The 15,249-nt window shown below is 38.5% G+C and overlaps 1 protein-coding gene across 1 annotated transcript in view; it reads right to left on the reverse strand.

The window, feature by feature from the left end:
* Positions 1-3,060: 3,060 nt before the first annotated feature.
* Positions 3,061-15,249, reverse strand: part of LOC150077626 (aminopeptidase O-like) — a 407,406-nt gene continuing 395,217 nt past the window's right edge. The window contains exon 14 of the mRNA XM_090385969.1: positions 3,061-3,210. Coding sequence (XP_090242095.1) covers positions 3,061-3,210 — 150 coding nt within the window. The remainder of the gene's footprint in view (positions 3,211-15,249) is intronic.

The raw sequence follows: 15,249 nt of genomic DNA on the forward strand, positions 1-15,249 counted from the left end.
TTTAAGGCTCAGCTGGACAGGTATTTCGAACAAACAGAGGGGTGAAGTGGAAGTGGTTATTTTTTATTTATTGTTTTTTTTTTTGGCTGATGCTGCATAAGCTTGCTTTCTTGCATCAAATGCCTCTACTAATGCTAAAGAAGCATTGCAGGATCATCTAGACAAGATTGCAGTAATAGTTAAGACACTGCATGTCAAAGGAAGGTCTTGTCTGACCAATTTCATTGCTTACTATGTTGTGGTCACAAAGGAACTGACTGCCAAAAATAATTTTGATATCATATACTTGGATTTCAGGAAAGCTTTTGATACTGTTGTACATGGAAGATTGCTGTACAAATTGGAGAGGTATGGCAGCAAGGGTAAACTGTTACAATGGATAAAGGGATGGTTGAGTGGGAGTCAACAGAGAGTGGTAATCAATGGAGACTGCTCTTCTTGGACAAATGTGATTAGTGGAGTTCCCCACGGTTAGGTGTTGGGCCCATTGTTGTTTTGTATATTTATCAATGATATTGATGAAGGCATATCAGGTTTAATGTCCAAGTTTGAGATGATACAAAGGTTGTCAGAGTTGTTAACGAAAGTTATGACAGTATGCTAGTCAAACTGGATCTAGATAAGTTGGGAAAATGGGCTGAGAAGTGGCAACTGGAGTTTATCATTGACAAATGCAAAGTATCATTGACAAATGCAAATGTATATGGGTAGCAATAACCGAAGAGAAACATACCAACTGGGTGGTACTACACCCAGTGGAAAGTGAAAAGACATGGGGGTAATTGTGCAGCCAAATATGAAGTTCGCTGAGCAGTGCAGACGGGCTGCCAGGGCAGGTCACGGAGTCTTGTCAATGATATATAGGAATTTTGCTAGCAGGGACAGGGAGATGATAATCCCATTATACAAGGCAATGTAGGAATTTTGCTAGCAGGGACAGGGAGATGATAAGCCCATTATACAAGGCAATGGTCAGGCCACACCTAGAGCACTGTGTACAGGTCTGGAGGTCTCATTTTAGGAAGGGTGTAGAGTTTCTAGTATGAGTACAAAGAAAGGCAACAAGATTGGTGAGGGGAACAAAGGGGTACTCTTACCAAGAAAGGTATAAGTTCTGCAAATTGCAGCGCCTGGAGAGTAGGCACCTGCGAGGTGATCTGATTGAGGTGTATAAGGCCTTGAATCCAAAATAGCAAGCTGAATGCTGATGGGATTCTTCATCTTGCTCAGACTAAGAACGTGAGTGAGCACAGTTTCAAATTGAGGAAAGATAGTTGTCGAATAGATGTGCGGAAATTTGCCTTTAGCCAGTGGGTAGTTGATTGGTGGAACAGGCTTCCATCTTTAGTTGTGGAAGCTAATAGCCTAAATAAATTTAAGGCTGAGCTGGACAGGCATTTGGAACGAATGGAGGGATGAAATGGGAGGTTTTTTTTTTGGCTGATGCTGCATAAACTTGCTTTCTTGCATTATATGCCTCTACTAATGCTAATGTTTCGATTGCTGCCATAATATTACTGCAGGCACCTAAGGAAGAACGTTTGTCAGTTAAAGTTACAAACTGTCAGGAGAATGTACAATTACAAAATACATCAACATGGAAAAAGTTACTACCTTTTTCCAACTTTACGTATGGAAAGCATTTGCTGAGCTGAACATCAATGAGGATGCTTACTGGCTTCCAAGATGGATGGAATTCGTTGCAAGGGTGCAATGTCCAAAATATGTATCATTAGTCTCCACTCAAAGCAATGGTGGAATGACCTCCTGACCAAGGCCTTCATGCAAAATTTTCCAAAGCAAGGGTGGATTTCCAGAAGAGCAAACAGTCAACCAATGACACTTTCATGAATGGCTGGCTGTGCAGTGGTAAATGTGTGTGGTCCACAAGTCATACCTGGTCCATCACATTTAGCCACTTTTATCTCCTTCATATGTTCACAATCCATCATTTTCCATCACAATTCATAACTTTCATCACTTGCAAATGTTCCCAAATGAACAGTCCAAACAGTGGAAACACAGCCCTTCTCTCCCTCCAAAGAATGGCAGGTCAATTCCTTCTGCTGGAAAGGTGGTGACATCAGTTTTTTGAGATACTGGAGTGTTACTAGTGGACTGCCTTCAGAAAGACCAGACAGCCACAGGGGCATATTATGTAAACCTTGTGAGATATTTGTGTGAAACCATCAAGACAAACATTGGGAAAACTCAGCAAAGGAGTCTTGTTTCACCAGAACAACATGCCTGCTCACAAGTTTGTCATTGTCATGGCAGCGCTGCATGAATGCAGCTTTGAAATCTTGGAACATCCCCCCCAATATTCATCAGATCTAGCACCATCGGACTTTCACCTATTTCCAAATTTGAAAAAATATCTGGCTGGCATCCATTTTATGACTGACAGTGATGTCATTGCTGCAGTGGATGCATTCCTTGATGCCCAAGAGAAAATTTTCTTTGCAGCTGGAATCAACATATTGCAGCATTGGTGACAAAAGTGTATTGACTCCAAAGGGAACTATGTTGAAAAGTAATATATTAGCAGACTCCTGAAATAAACTCTTCATACCCAGACCACAAACTTTTCAAATGCCCCGCTTAAATTAAATTAAATAATAAGAATAATTATGTGTGTATATTAAAATCATATTATATTGATTCATTTGCATAATAAAAATTATGTGGTGTATCAACATAGGTTTCGCTTGTGAAAAGTTCCAGACCACTAAACAAATCCTGAAAAAATTTAAAAAATAATGCTGAAAGGGAAAAACTTCTAAAATGACAAAAAAAATACGTTCAAAGAGTAGCTATTACAAGATGTTGAATGTGTAGAGAAACTATCTATATGAGAAGTTTTTTGTTATCTGAGAATTTTCTGATGCTGGTTATTTATATATAATATTTTATAATAAAGTATAACACTTATCATTAAAAATAAATATATCCCCTGCAGCACTTGTTGAATTATTTTGTAAGTTTTCATATTTTACACAACATATTCCATTTATCAGGTATTGCCCTTAAATATTTTTTTTGTTTATATTATTATACAAATCATGTACACTGAACTAACATCTCTTGCACAGTTACAATAAAATTTGGCTCCATTTCTTCTCTAACATCCAAGAAACACTGCTGTGCTAATTTCTTCTGAGAAGGGAGACCCGAGAGCAATAACTCCCCATACAGATAAACTCCCATTGCCTAAAATGCAGAATGAATAAAAGTGATTTAATGAAGCTAAAAATTTTACAGAGTTGTATATAATTGCAATTTGAAAACCCTGGAAAAGTTTATCTCACTATAAATTCTGCAAGTAAGAGAAAACAGAAGAGGCTTAATATATTATAAAAATTCTTTACTTTTCCTCCTCACTTTTAACAATGTTACTTGCATGGCCTCTGTGTAAAATCCTGTTTTTGTTTTAAGTATAAAAAATTAATATTTCACATTTTACTGAATTGAAAAGTTATCTATTAATTATGATTTGCTAAACCTAATTAAAAATATCAAACAAAAATAAACAAGAGAAACCAATAATAATAATAATAAAAAATGACGAAATAAAGGACTATCATCAAGGTTAAGAACATCACAACCAGACTAATCCCAATCAAAGACAAATCTTCCAGGGAGATGCCCTGAGCCAACTATGCTCAATAGCAGCAAGTATGGATATACTCTAAAAGAACAAAGGAAAAACCTGTACACCCTCTCTTACTTGATGTACGTGGATGACATCAAACTCTATGCTGCAACTAAGAATCAATTTCAACAGCTATTCCAGATCACCGAAGAGTTCAGCACTGACATCAAGATGCAATTTGGCCTAGACAAATGCAAGACCCACGGATAGCATCAAGGACATCCAGTCAGACAAAATAACAAGCTGAACACTGTTGAAGCCACGACAGAGGGAGAGACCTAAAAATATCTGGGGATGATGCAGGCTCACCAGTTAGAGCACAAGGAGATCAAGGCCTGCTTGATTGAGAAATATAATAAGAGACTGAAAAGACTGCTAAAATCAAAGCTGAATGGTAGTAACATGGTCACAGCCATAAACACTCGCCCAGTACTAATGCTCTTTCGGATCACAGATTGGACCAACACTGAGCTGGAGGAGGTTATGAGATGGACAAGGATAATGATGATGAAGAGCTGCCAAAACAACCCCGAAGTCAGTTATTGACCATGGGACTCAACGAAGGTAGAGACTGAGCGAATTCATTGAACAAGAGAAGAAGGCAATTATGTACTATGCAGGATTACTTCCAGGAAAACACAGCACCGATCTACCAAGCCAAAAGAAAGACTAACAAACAGCAAATAACACTTAATTTTAACAAGGAGACTCCACTCACACAGACAGAAAGATGGTCGAAGAAAACACTCCAAGGCAGACACTACAATGATCTCCATCAAGAATATATATAGACAAGACGGTTTTCAATGCATAGCTCGTGAACAGGAAGCTCTTCCTGGAAGGTTTCATGATCACCATCCAAGACCATTAAAGACTAACAAACAGCAAATAACACTTAATTTTAACAAGGAGACTCCACTCACACAGACAGAAAGATGGTTGAAGAAAACACTCCAAGGCAGACACTACAATGATCTCCATCAAGAATATATACAGGGTGTTTCAGTTAAATGTTTCAGAACTTCTAAGAGGGGTAGGGTACATCCTGACAACTCGAAATCATATAGCAATGTGGGGTCGGAAATGCTTTCCTGAAGCGGTGTTGTACACAGAAGCACCATAAAGAAAAGAGACCGTAAGTGAGAAATCGTTTTAATAATACATGAAAAGAAGCAAAAGGTACATGGATTAAAGTAAGTGTTCGAAGTTTCTTCCACGGGCTACAATGCATGCCTCACATCTCCGACGCATGGACATCCGAACATTCTGGAATACTCCAGGCGAATTTCGAATTTCTTCGGCAGCTACTGCGATTCTTGCAACCAGCTCCTCAGCATTGTCAACAGGGGTGTCATAAACTAGCGATTTCATATGACCCCAGAAATAAAAATCAAGACATGATAGGTCGGGTGACCGAGCAGGCCAACGCACGGGACCACCACGTCCGATCCACTGTTGACCAAATGTGACATCCAGGTAGTTACGAACATCTCCGTTATAATGGGCAGGGGCTCCATCGTGTTGGAACCACATTGTCTGTTGCGTTGATGCAGAAATCTGTTCACCTCTCAAAAGTTGTGGCAATACTTGCTGCAGAAAGATCAAGTAGATAGGTCCGGTTAGACGACACAGTAACAGGTAAGGTCCGATGAGGTGATCTCCCATAATACCGGCCCATACATTGACCGAAAATCGAATCTGTGCTGCACGATGTCGTATTGCATGCGGGTTCTCGACCGCCCAGATATGGTTGTTATGCGTGTTGAAAATTCCTTCCCTTGTGAAGGATGCCTCAATCGGAAAACAACACTTCAGCAGGAAAAAGGGGATTTGTAGCACATTTTCCAAGGTACCACTGTGCGAAAGCAATACGAGGTTGAAGAAACTTCGAACACATACTTTAATCCATGTACCTTTTGCTTCTTTTCATGTATTATTAAAACGATTTCTCACTTACGGTCTCTTTTCTTTTTATGGTGCTTCTGTGTACAACACCGCTTCAGGAAAGCATTTCCGACCCCACATTGCTATATGATTTCGAGTTGTCAGGATGTACCCTACCCCTCTTAGAAGTTCTGAAACGTTTAACTGAAACACCCTGTATAGACAAGACGGTTTTCAATGCATAGCTCGTGAACAGGAAGCTCTTCCTGGAAGGTTTCATGATCACCATCCAAGACCATTAACACAAGGAACTACATCACCAAGGACTCTGGAGTGAAAGATGATGTATGTTGATGATGCCACCTGCCTCCAAAAAAAAATCAGCACATCATCATGGGATGGTGATCACCCAGATGGAGTACACTCACAGACATAACCAAGTGGCAAGGATAATACATCAGAAGTAGCACAAAATTTTATTAGGAAAAGATTAGGAGGTACCTGACCTAAACAGGAAGTCAAAGATGGAACAAGTAATTATCATCCCAATCACTGTGCCAATCACTGGCATCATGGTGCCAAAGAGCCTCCATAAGAACATCGCAGTAATAGGCCTCCAGAGTACACTTATACAGAACTCCAGAAAGCTGCAATTTTGAACACTTCTAGGATAGTAAGACAGTTCCTTGACCAACAGTAATAACAATAATAACAGTAACCGGGTACATGCAAACATCCCACGCACTTTGTATCAATACTCATCACGGGCAGGAAAAAATCCCACAATGGAGAAAAAGTTATAATAATAATAATAATAATAATAATAACCCAACCCAAAGTTGCACTGGGACTGTGCCATAATAATGGACAGGACAATTCTGCACAACAGACCGGACATAACCCTAGTTGACAAGAAGAAAAAGGATACCTATCTGATTGACATAGTGGTGCCCAGCACTGGAAAACTCCATAAAAACACATAAGGAAAAGATCAGGAAGTACACAGACCTAAGATAGGAGATCAAGGAGATATGGCATATGCAACAAGTAATGACCATCCTGCTCAGTGTCACACCACTGGTACGGTGCTAAAGTCCCTACACAAGAGCTAGCCGCAACAGATCTTGCAGAGAAAACCTACAGAACCCCATAAAGTCACAATCCTGACCACTTGCAGGATAGCCCGGGGGCTCACATTTGACATCTAGTGAGTATGGGCTTGGTACACTCAGGGTCCTGAGCTGGATATCATCATTCTTCTCTTTCTTGGGGATTCCTTTCTACTTCTGACTCTCTCTCTCTGAGTAACTCCGGAATTTTTTTTTTTTGGCTGGTGCAGCATAAGCCTCAGGCTTATGCTGCACCATATGGCTAATAGTAATAATAATAATAGTCAGAGAGTTCCTCAACCAACCCCAGGGGCTCACATCTGGTGAGTATGGGCTTGGCACACCCAGGGTCCTGAGCTGGATATCATCATTCTTCTCTTTCTTGGTGATTCCCTTGTACATCTGTCTCTCTCTCTCTCTCTCTCTCTCTCAGGGTAACTCGGAAATTTTTTTTTTATCTGGTGCAGCATAAGTCTCAGGCTTCCTTGCACTATATGGCTAGTAATAACAGTTGGACATAACAACCATCCTGTGCACTTCAGGTTACAAGTAATTTGGTACCAGTATCTGTTGCAAGGTGAAATAATAATAAAGTTTTTATCACATCTTTTAGATTTTTAGGGTCACCGAAACTCTAGCATTAGCATTAGCAGAGGCATATGATGCAAGAAAGCAAGCTTATTCAGCATCAGCCAAAAAAAAAAAAAAAAAAAAAAACCCACTCCCATTTCACCCCTCCGTTCGTTCGAAATACCTGTCCAGTTGAGCTTTAAATTTGTTTAGGCTATCAACTTCAACAACAAGTGATGGAAGTCGGTTCCACCAACCAACCACCCGCTGGCCAAAGGCAAATTTCCGCACATCTATCCGACATCCGTCCTTCCTCAATTTGAATTTATGCCCTCTGAGGTGATTATTCTGAGAAAGATGAAGAATCCCATTGGCATTGAGCATGCTCAAACCATTCAAAGCCTTATACACCTCTATCAGATCACCTCGCCGGTGCCTAGTCTCCAAACTCTGTAATTTGCAAAACTTAAGCCTTTCTTCGTAAGAGCAACCCTTTGTTCCATTTACTAATCTTGTTGCCCTTCTCTGTACCCATTCCAGCAGCTCTACATCCTTCTTGAAATGAGGCCTCCAGACCTGTATACAGTACTCAAGATGTGGCCTTACCATTGCCTTATACAAGGGAATAATCACCTCCTTATCCCTGCTAGAAAAATTCCTGTATATCATTGACAAGACACCATGAGCTACTCTTGCAGCTCGTCTGCACTGCTCAGAGAACTTCATATCTGCCTGCACAATTACCCCCAGGTCCTTTTCATTCTCCACCACTGTCAGTGTAGTACCACAGAGTTGATACGTTGCTCTGGGGTTTCTAAATTGAAACTGAGGCATTTGCATGGCATCTGGCAGATGCAACCTGGTATCTCACAGATGCTGTATGAGAAAAGGAATTGCCTATAAGAAAGATGGACACTTCTGCTTATATATTGTAGTATCTATTCTTATAATTCATATATTGAAATGAAAATAGAAAATACTGATATATTATAGTTAGAGAATATTGGTGGGAAAAGGTACATGGGAGGATTCGATTTCATCAAGAGGATACTGCCTCTTGCTCAGAATATTTCATCAAGAGGATACTGCCTCTTGCTCAGAATAATCACCTGAGAGGGCATAAATTCAAATTGAGGAAAGACAGATGTAGGATAGATGTGCGGAAATTTGCCTTTAGCCAGCGGGTAGTTGGTTGATGGAACAGACTTCCATCCCTTGTTGTAGAAGTTGATAGTCTAAATAAATTTAAGGCTCAGCTGGACAGGTATTTCGAACGAACGAAGGGGTGAAGTGGAAGGGTTTTTTTTTTTTTTTTTTTTTTTTGGCTGATGCTGCATAAGTTTGCTTTCTTGCATCATATACCTCTACTAATGCTAATGCTAATTTAAAAATTTAAAAACAGTGATGCTTGTTAGATGCCATGTTAGCAGTGGAAGGGTAAATATCCTCTGTTTTCTGTTACTTTTTCCAAGTTTATTTACTCTGAAATGTATGTAAGCTTTTACACACAACACACACTACTACTATTACTACAAAAGATGGTCTAGAAAACTTTGGCACATGGGGTCACAGGTAATTTCAGGGATAACATAATATGAAAAAATTGTTCAGAGAGAAAATATCATAATGCATTGCAAAGTAATGTGTGGAGGCAATTCTAAAATTAAATATCCTAGAATTTCTTTACTACTAGTTATCTGACTAGCAATTTTGATGAATGAAGGTGAAGTTAGGTAAAGATTTTTGGACAGAAATAGACAGCTCCTGTCCTCAGGTACCTAATAGCCCAGAGCATTAAAATAAGCAAGAAATTTAGAAGTATGTGAATAAAGAATACAGTTGTCTGGAACTTTAAGCTGCTAGTTATCGTGTTTGAAACTGCAGGTATATTAATAAGCAAAATGATATAAAGATGTGGGGAAAAAAGAGCACATATATATATATATATATATATATATATATATTGAGCATTATAGCTCTAGTTCAAACTATCATATATGCATGATGATAAGTAAAAAGGCATGATGATATGGATAAAGAAAACATTGCTAAATAAGAAATAGTTGGAACTGCAAACTATTGATAATTAAGGCAAAAATTAGTAATGCATTGGTTTATTCAGAATTTAAAAGTAAACACTCCTGTACTAGAATTTTCTCTAATCATTAGGAATGTTGAAGACATTGATAATATCATGAAAAGCATATGAAAAAAGTAGTTTATAGCATTAAATATAGCTTTTCACAAAGGTTTTTAGACCATATACAAGTCAGAAAATGGTCTCAATAATTTCCATGGGGGGGGTGGCATATAATATTTACATTAATTATACTACTGCTGATAATCCTATTAAAAAATTTATAACTTTGTTATCAAATTCAATTGGCAGACTATAGCATTAATACAGGAACTCACTGACTTACATAATACTCAACTTACGCAAATTCAACCTTATGTAAGTTTTTGCTGGCCGGAATGCCTTTTTGAATGCCAGAGCAAACTGAAAAAAATATGCAAACATATTTTGCATCTGTAGGGATAAATGGAGGTATTGTGAAAATATAGTAATGTGAACCCAATAACATATTGTTTTTTTTTTTTGTTTTTTTTTGTAATTCGTTCAAAGTCCTTGGAAGATGAAAATTACGCTATATTACTAGGCTATTTATCTCTCTAAAAGGTCATATTTATAGAGTCGTACCCCTGTATCCACTGAGTCGGTATCTGCTGATTCAAACTCTAGAAGGAAGGGGATCAATCAGACTGGTCCACTTGATATCGATGGTTCAACTGTTGATGATCCTGCTCAGGTAGCTACCAAACTAAATGAATATTTTGCATCGACATTCACACATGAGGAGTTATTCAGCAAGGGGAATGCCAGAGGTGTATTCAACTCTGGCAGTAAGCTTGATAATCTTGTAATAACTGAGAGTAAAGTGGAGGAGAAATTGTTGAAGATAAACACAAGAAAGGCACCTGGGGTAGATGGGATCTATTCAGTTATATTAAAGGAGGCAGCAAAGGAAGTAAGCAAACCCTTAGCCATAATTATGAGAGCTTCCTTGGACTCAGGGGAGGCACTTATAGACTGCAGATGTGCAAATGGAACACCAATTCACAAAGGAAGATCAAAGGCTGACACAAGTAATTATAGACCTGTGAGTTTAACTTCTGTTCCAGGAAAATTAATGGAGGCACTGGTTAAAGAAGCACTGCAGGATCATCTAGACAAGACTTCAGTTATAGCTCAGACACAGCATAGTTTTGTTATGGGAAAGTCTTCCCTGACCAATTTGATTGGATACTACGATGCAGTCACAAAAGAACTGGATGCAAGGAATAACTTTTATATTATATACTTGGATCTTAGAAAAGCTTTTGATACTGTTGCATATGGAAGACTGCTGCACAAACTGGAGCAGTGTGGCATTAGAGGCAAATTGCTACTATGGATAAAGGGGTGGTTGAGGGGGAGAAGACAGAGAGTGGAAATCAATGGACACTGCTCATCGTGGACTAATGTTATTAGTGGAGTCCCTCAGGGTTCAGTCCATTATTGTTTTCTGTATTTATAAATAATATTGATGATGGTATATCAAGCTTAATGTCCAAGTTTGCAGATGATACAAAGGTTGGCAGGGTTGTTAAGGACACTACTGACGCTATGCTGCTGCAACGGGATCTGGAAAGGTTGAGCAGATGGGCTGAGAGGTGGCAAATGAAGTTTAACATTGACAAATGTAAAGTACTACATATGGGAAACAGCAACCCCAGAGCAACGTATCAACTCTGTGGTACTACACTGACAGTGGTAGAGAATGAAAAGGACCTGGGAGTAATTGTGCAGGCAGATATGAAGTTCTCTGAACAGTGCAGACGGGCTGCAAAAGTAGCTCATGGTGTCTTGTCAATGATATATACAGAAATTTTTCTAGCAGGGATAAGGAAGTGATTATTCCCTTGTATAAGGCAATGGTCAGGCCACACCTTGAGTACTGTATACAGGTCTGGAGGCCTCATTTCAAGAAGGATGTAGAGCTGCTGGAACGAGTACAGAGAAGGGCAACAAGATTAGTGAATGGAACAAAGTTTGCTCTTACGAAGAAAGGCTTAAGTTTTGCAAATTACAGTGTCTGGAGTCTAGGCACCAGCAAGGTGATCTGATAGAGGTGTATAAAGTCTTGAATGGTTTGAGCATGCTCAATGCTGATGGGATTCTTCCTCTTGATCAGAATAATCACCTGAGAGGGCATAAATTCAAATTGAGAAAGACAGATGTAGGATAGATGTGCGGAAATTTGCCTTTAGCCAGCAGGTAGTTGGTTGGTGAAATAGACTTCCATCCCTTTTTTCTGGAAGTTGATACCTAAATAAATTTAAGGCTCAGCTGGACAGGTATTTCGAACGAACGTAGGGATGAAGTGGAAGTTTTTTTTTTTTTTTTGGCTGCATAAGCTTGCTTTCTTGCATCATATGCCTCTACTAATGCTAATGCTAATTTTTAATGCCTTTGTGATATTTTTCTAAAGCATGTTTCTGGAGGTCACAACCAAAAAACAAAAACAATTTGCACTTTTCAGATAATTAGTATTAGTATTAAAATTGACACATGGTGCAAGGAAGCCTATGGCTTATGATGCACCAGCGAAAAAAAAAATAAATAAATAAAATTTAAAAAATAAAATAATAAATAAATAAAAATAAAAAAAATAAAAAAAATAAAAATAAAACAAAATAAAAAAAATAAAAATAAAACAAAATAAAAAAAATAAAAATAGTAAAATAAAATAACAAAAAATAAATAAGAATAAAAACTAATTAATAATAATAAAGAGAAAATTTAAAAAAATAATAATAAAAGTTAAGAGAAAAGGAAATGGACAACCTATGCATTTCCCTCTTCCCTTAGATAATTATCCAGATGACCTATGAATTTCCCCAGATTGTCGGCCTCTACCACCCATGTAGGTAACTTATTCCAGTAATTTATAACTCGCTGGCTAAAATAAAACTTCTTGCAATCCAGTCTAAACAACTCCTCCTGTAACTTGAAATTATGGCCCCCATTTCTTAAATCATTTATAACTGTGAAAATTTTGTCCTTATTCATTTTGCTTATGCCTCTCAGAGCCTTAAACACCTCAATCAAGTCTCCTCTAAGGTGCCTAGTTTCCAAGCACTGCAACCCACATATTCGAAGTCTTTCCTCATATGGATGCCCTTTTGCCATTCTCACCAGGTGAGTTACCCATCTTTGGACCCTTTCAAGAAGAACAAGGTCTTTCTTTAGGCGCGGTCTCCATACTTGACATCCTTATCTCCTTTTCTAAGGATGTCATGACATCCTTATCTCTACTAGTGATTGTTCGATAAATCACCGATAGGCACCAGGGGTCCTCCTTGCAACCAGTCTACAATGCTCAGAGAACTTTATATCTGATCACCTGACCCAAGTCCCTTTCCTCCACTACAGGCTGTAGTTCAACTCCGTCAAGTGTATAAGTTATTTTGGGGTTACTGTTCCCCAGGAACATTCTTTACACTTTGCTGGATTAAAGCATTGCTGCCATTTTTCTGACCACCTCTGAAGTCTATCTAGGTCATTCTCAGTGGCGGCTCGTGATTCTGATGTTTGGAGATGCTGCGTCTTAAAGTTACATTAAATTGCCTTGGTTATAAGACATGTAGACATATACAGTAATAATAATAATAAGCAAGTTAAAAATACTACAAAATATTAACTAGACATTTACCATTAACAGACCCAAAATTTTATATAAAAATAAAATCCATTCTTTGGTTTTTATTTGTTGAAAATAGATTAATAACTTTTTCATTCAAGTTTGGTGCACTGTTGACCAAGCTTTTCTCTATAAGCAGTGATAAAGCATTTAACCGTTACTGATTCATAGTGCTCCTTAAAAATGTTTTTCTTATTTTTAATGTTGAATGGCATCGTTCGGGCTCTGAAATAGTCATCAGAATGGTCAAAAGAACTTTTGAATTTTGTAAGTTCGCCAAGAAATTAAGCTAGATTATTTTCTGAGATAAATTTCAGCATCAGTTAATTTGCAATAATTGTGTAGATCATATCTGCTACAGAAAACTTGTAATTCCGTAAGGAGCTCTTCTCTTTCAATCATGGGATATGCCTCAGTAGTCTGTACCTCTTCTATGGGCATTTTCGTACAAAAAATAACAAAGTTATCCTTGTTAAACAATTTAGCTGAATTTAATTGCTTTGTAAAAGAATATCTCTCACCTATGTCAACATTTATATAGTCATATATTTCCTTCACTTCAATCATGAGTGTTTTTAAAGAATTAGCATTAGTAGAGGCATATGATGCAAGAAAGCAAGCTTCTTTAGCATCAACCAGAAAAAAAAAAAAAAAAAAAAAACACTTCCACTTCACCCCTCTGTTTATTCGAAATACCTGTCCAGCTGAGCCTTAAATTTATTTGGGCTATTAACTTCCACAACAAGGGATGGAAGTCTGTTCCACCAACCAACTACCTGCTGGCTAGAGGCAAATTTCCGCACATCTATCTTACATCTGTCTCTCCTCAATGTGAATTTATACCCTCTCAGGTGATTATTCTGAGCAAGAGGAAGAATCCCATCGGCATTGAGCATGCTCAAACCATTCAAGGCTTTATAAACTTCTATCAGATCAACTCGCCGGTGCCTAGTCTCCAGACACTGTAATTTGTAGAACTTATGCCTTTCTTCGTAAGGGCAATACTTTGTTCCATTCACTAATCTTGTTTCCCTTCTCTGTACTTGTTCCAGCAGCTCTACATCCTTCTTGAAATGAGGACTCCAGACTGTATACAGTACTCAAGGTGTGGCCTGACCATTGCCTTATACAAGGGAATAATCACCTTATCCCTGCTAGAAAAATTCCTGCATATCATTGTCAAGAGACAATGAGCTACTCTTGCAGATCATCTGCACTGCTCAGAAAACTTCATATCTGCTGCACAATTACCTCCAGGTCCTTTTCATTCTCTACCACTGTCAGTGTAGTACCACAGAGTTGATACATTGCCCTGGGGTTGCTGTTTCCCATATGTAGTACTTTACATTTGTCAATGTTCATTTGCCACCTCTCAGTCCTTCTGCTCAACCTTTCCAGATCCTGTTGCAGCAGCATAGCATCAGTAGTGTCCTTAACAACCCTGCCAACCTTTGTATCGTCTTCAAACTTCGACATTAAGCTTGATATACCATCATCAATATTATTTATAAATACAGAAAACAATACTGGACCCAACACTGAACCCTGAGGGACTCAACTAATAACATTAGTCCACGCTGAGCAGTGTCCATTGATTACCACTCTCTGTCTTCTCCCCATCAACCACCCCTTTATCCATAGCAGCAATTTGCCTCCAATGCCACACTGCTCCAATTTGTGCAGCAGTCTTCCATCTGCAACAGTATCAAAAGCCTTTCTAAGATCCAAGTATATAATATCAAAGTTATTCCCTGCATCCAGTTCTTTTGTGAATGCATCATAGTATCCAATCAAATTGGTCAGGCAAGACTTCCCCTTAACAAAACCATGCTGTGTCTGAGCTATAACTGAAGTCTTGTCTAGATGATCCTGCAGTGCTTCTTTAACCAGTGCCTCCATTAATTTTCCTGGAACAGAAGTTAAACTCACAGGTCTATAATTACTTGTGTCAGCCTTTGATCCTCCTTTGTGAATTGTGGTCACATTTGCACATCTGCAGTCTATGGGTACCTCCCCTGAGTCCAAGGAAGCTCTCATAATTAGGGCTAAGGGTTTGCTTACTTCCCTTGCTGTCTCCTTTAATATAACTGGATAGATACCATCCACCCCAGGTGCCTTTCTTGTGTTTATCTTCAACAATTTCTCCTCCACTTTACTCTCAGTTGTTACAAGATTATCTAGCTTACTGCCAGAGGTGAATACATCTCTGGCATTCCCCTCGCTGAATAACTCCTCATGTGTGAATGTTGATGCAGAATATTCATTTGGTTTGTTTGCTACCTGAGCAGGA

The sequence above is a fragment of the Mastigoproctus giganteus genome, chromosome 12, assembly GCF_048544385.1.
Source record: "Mastigoproctus giganteus isolate SK-2022 chromosome 12, ASM4854438v1, whole genome shotgun sequence".
NCBI classification, from domain to species: domain Eukaryota; kingdom Metazoa; phylum Arthropoda; class Arachnida; order Uropygi; family Thelyphonidae; genus Mastigoproctus; species Mastigoproctus giganteus.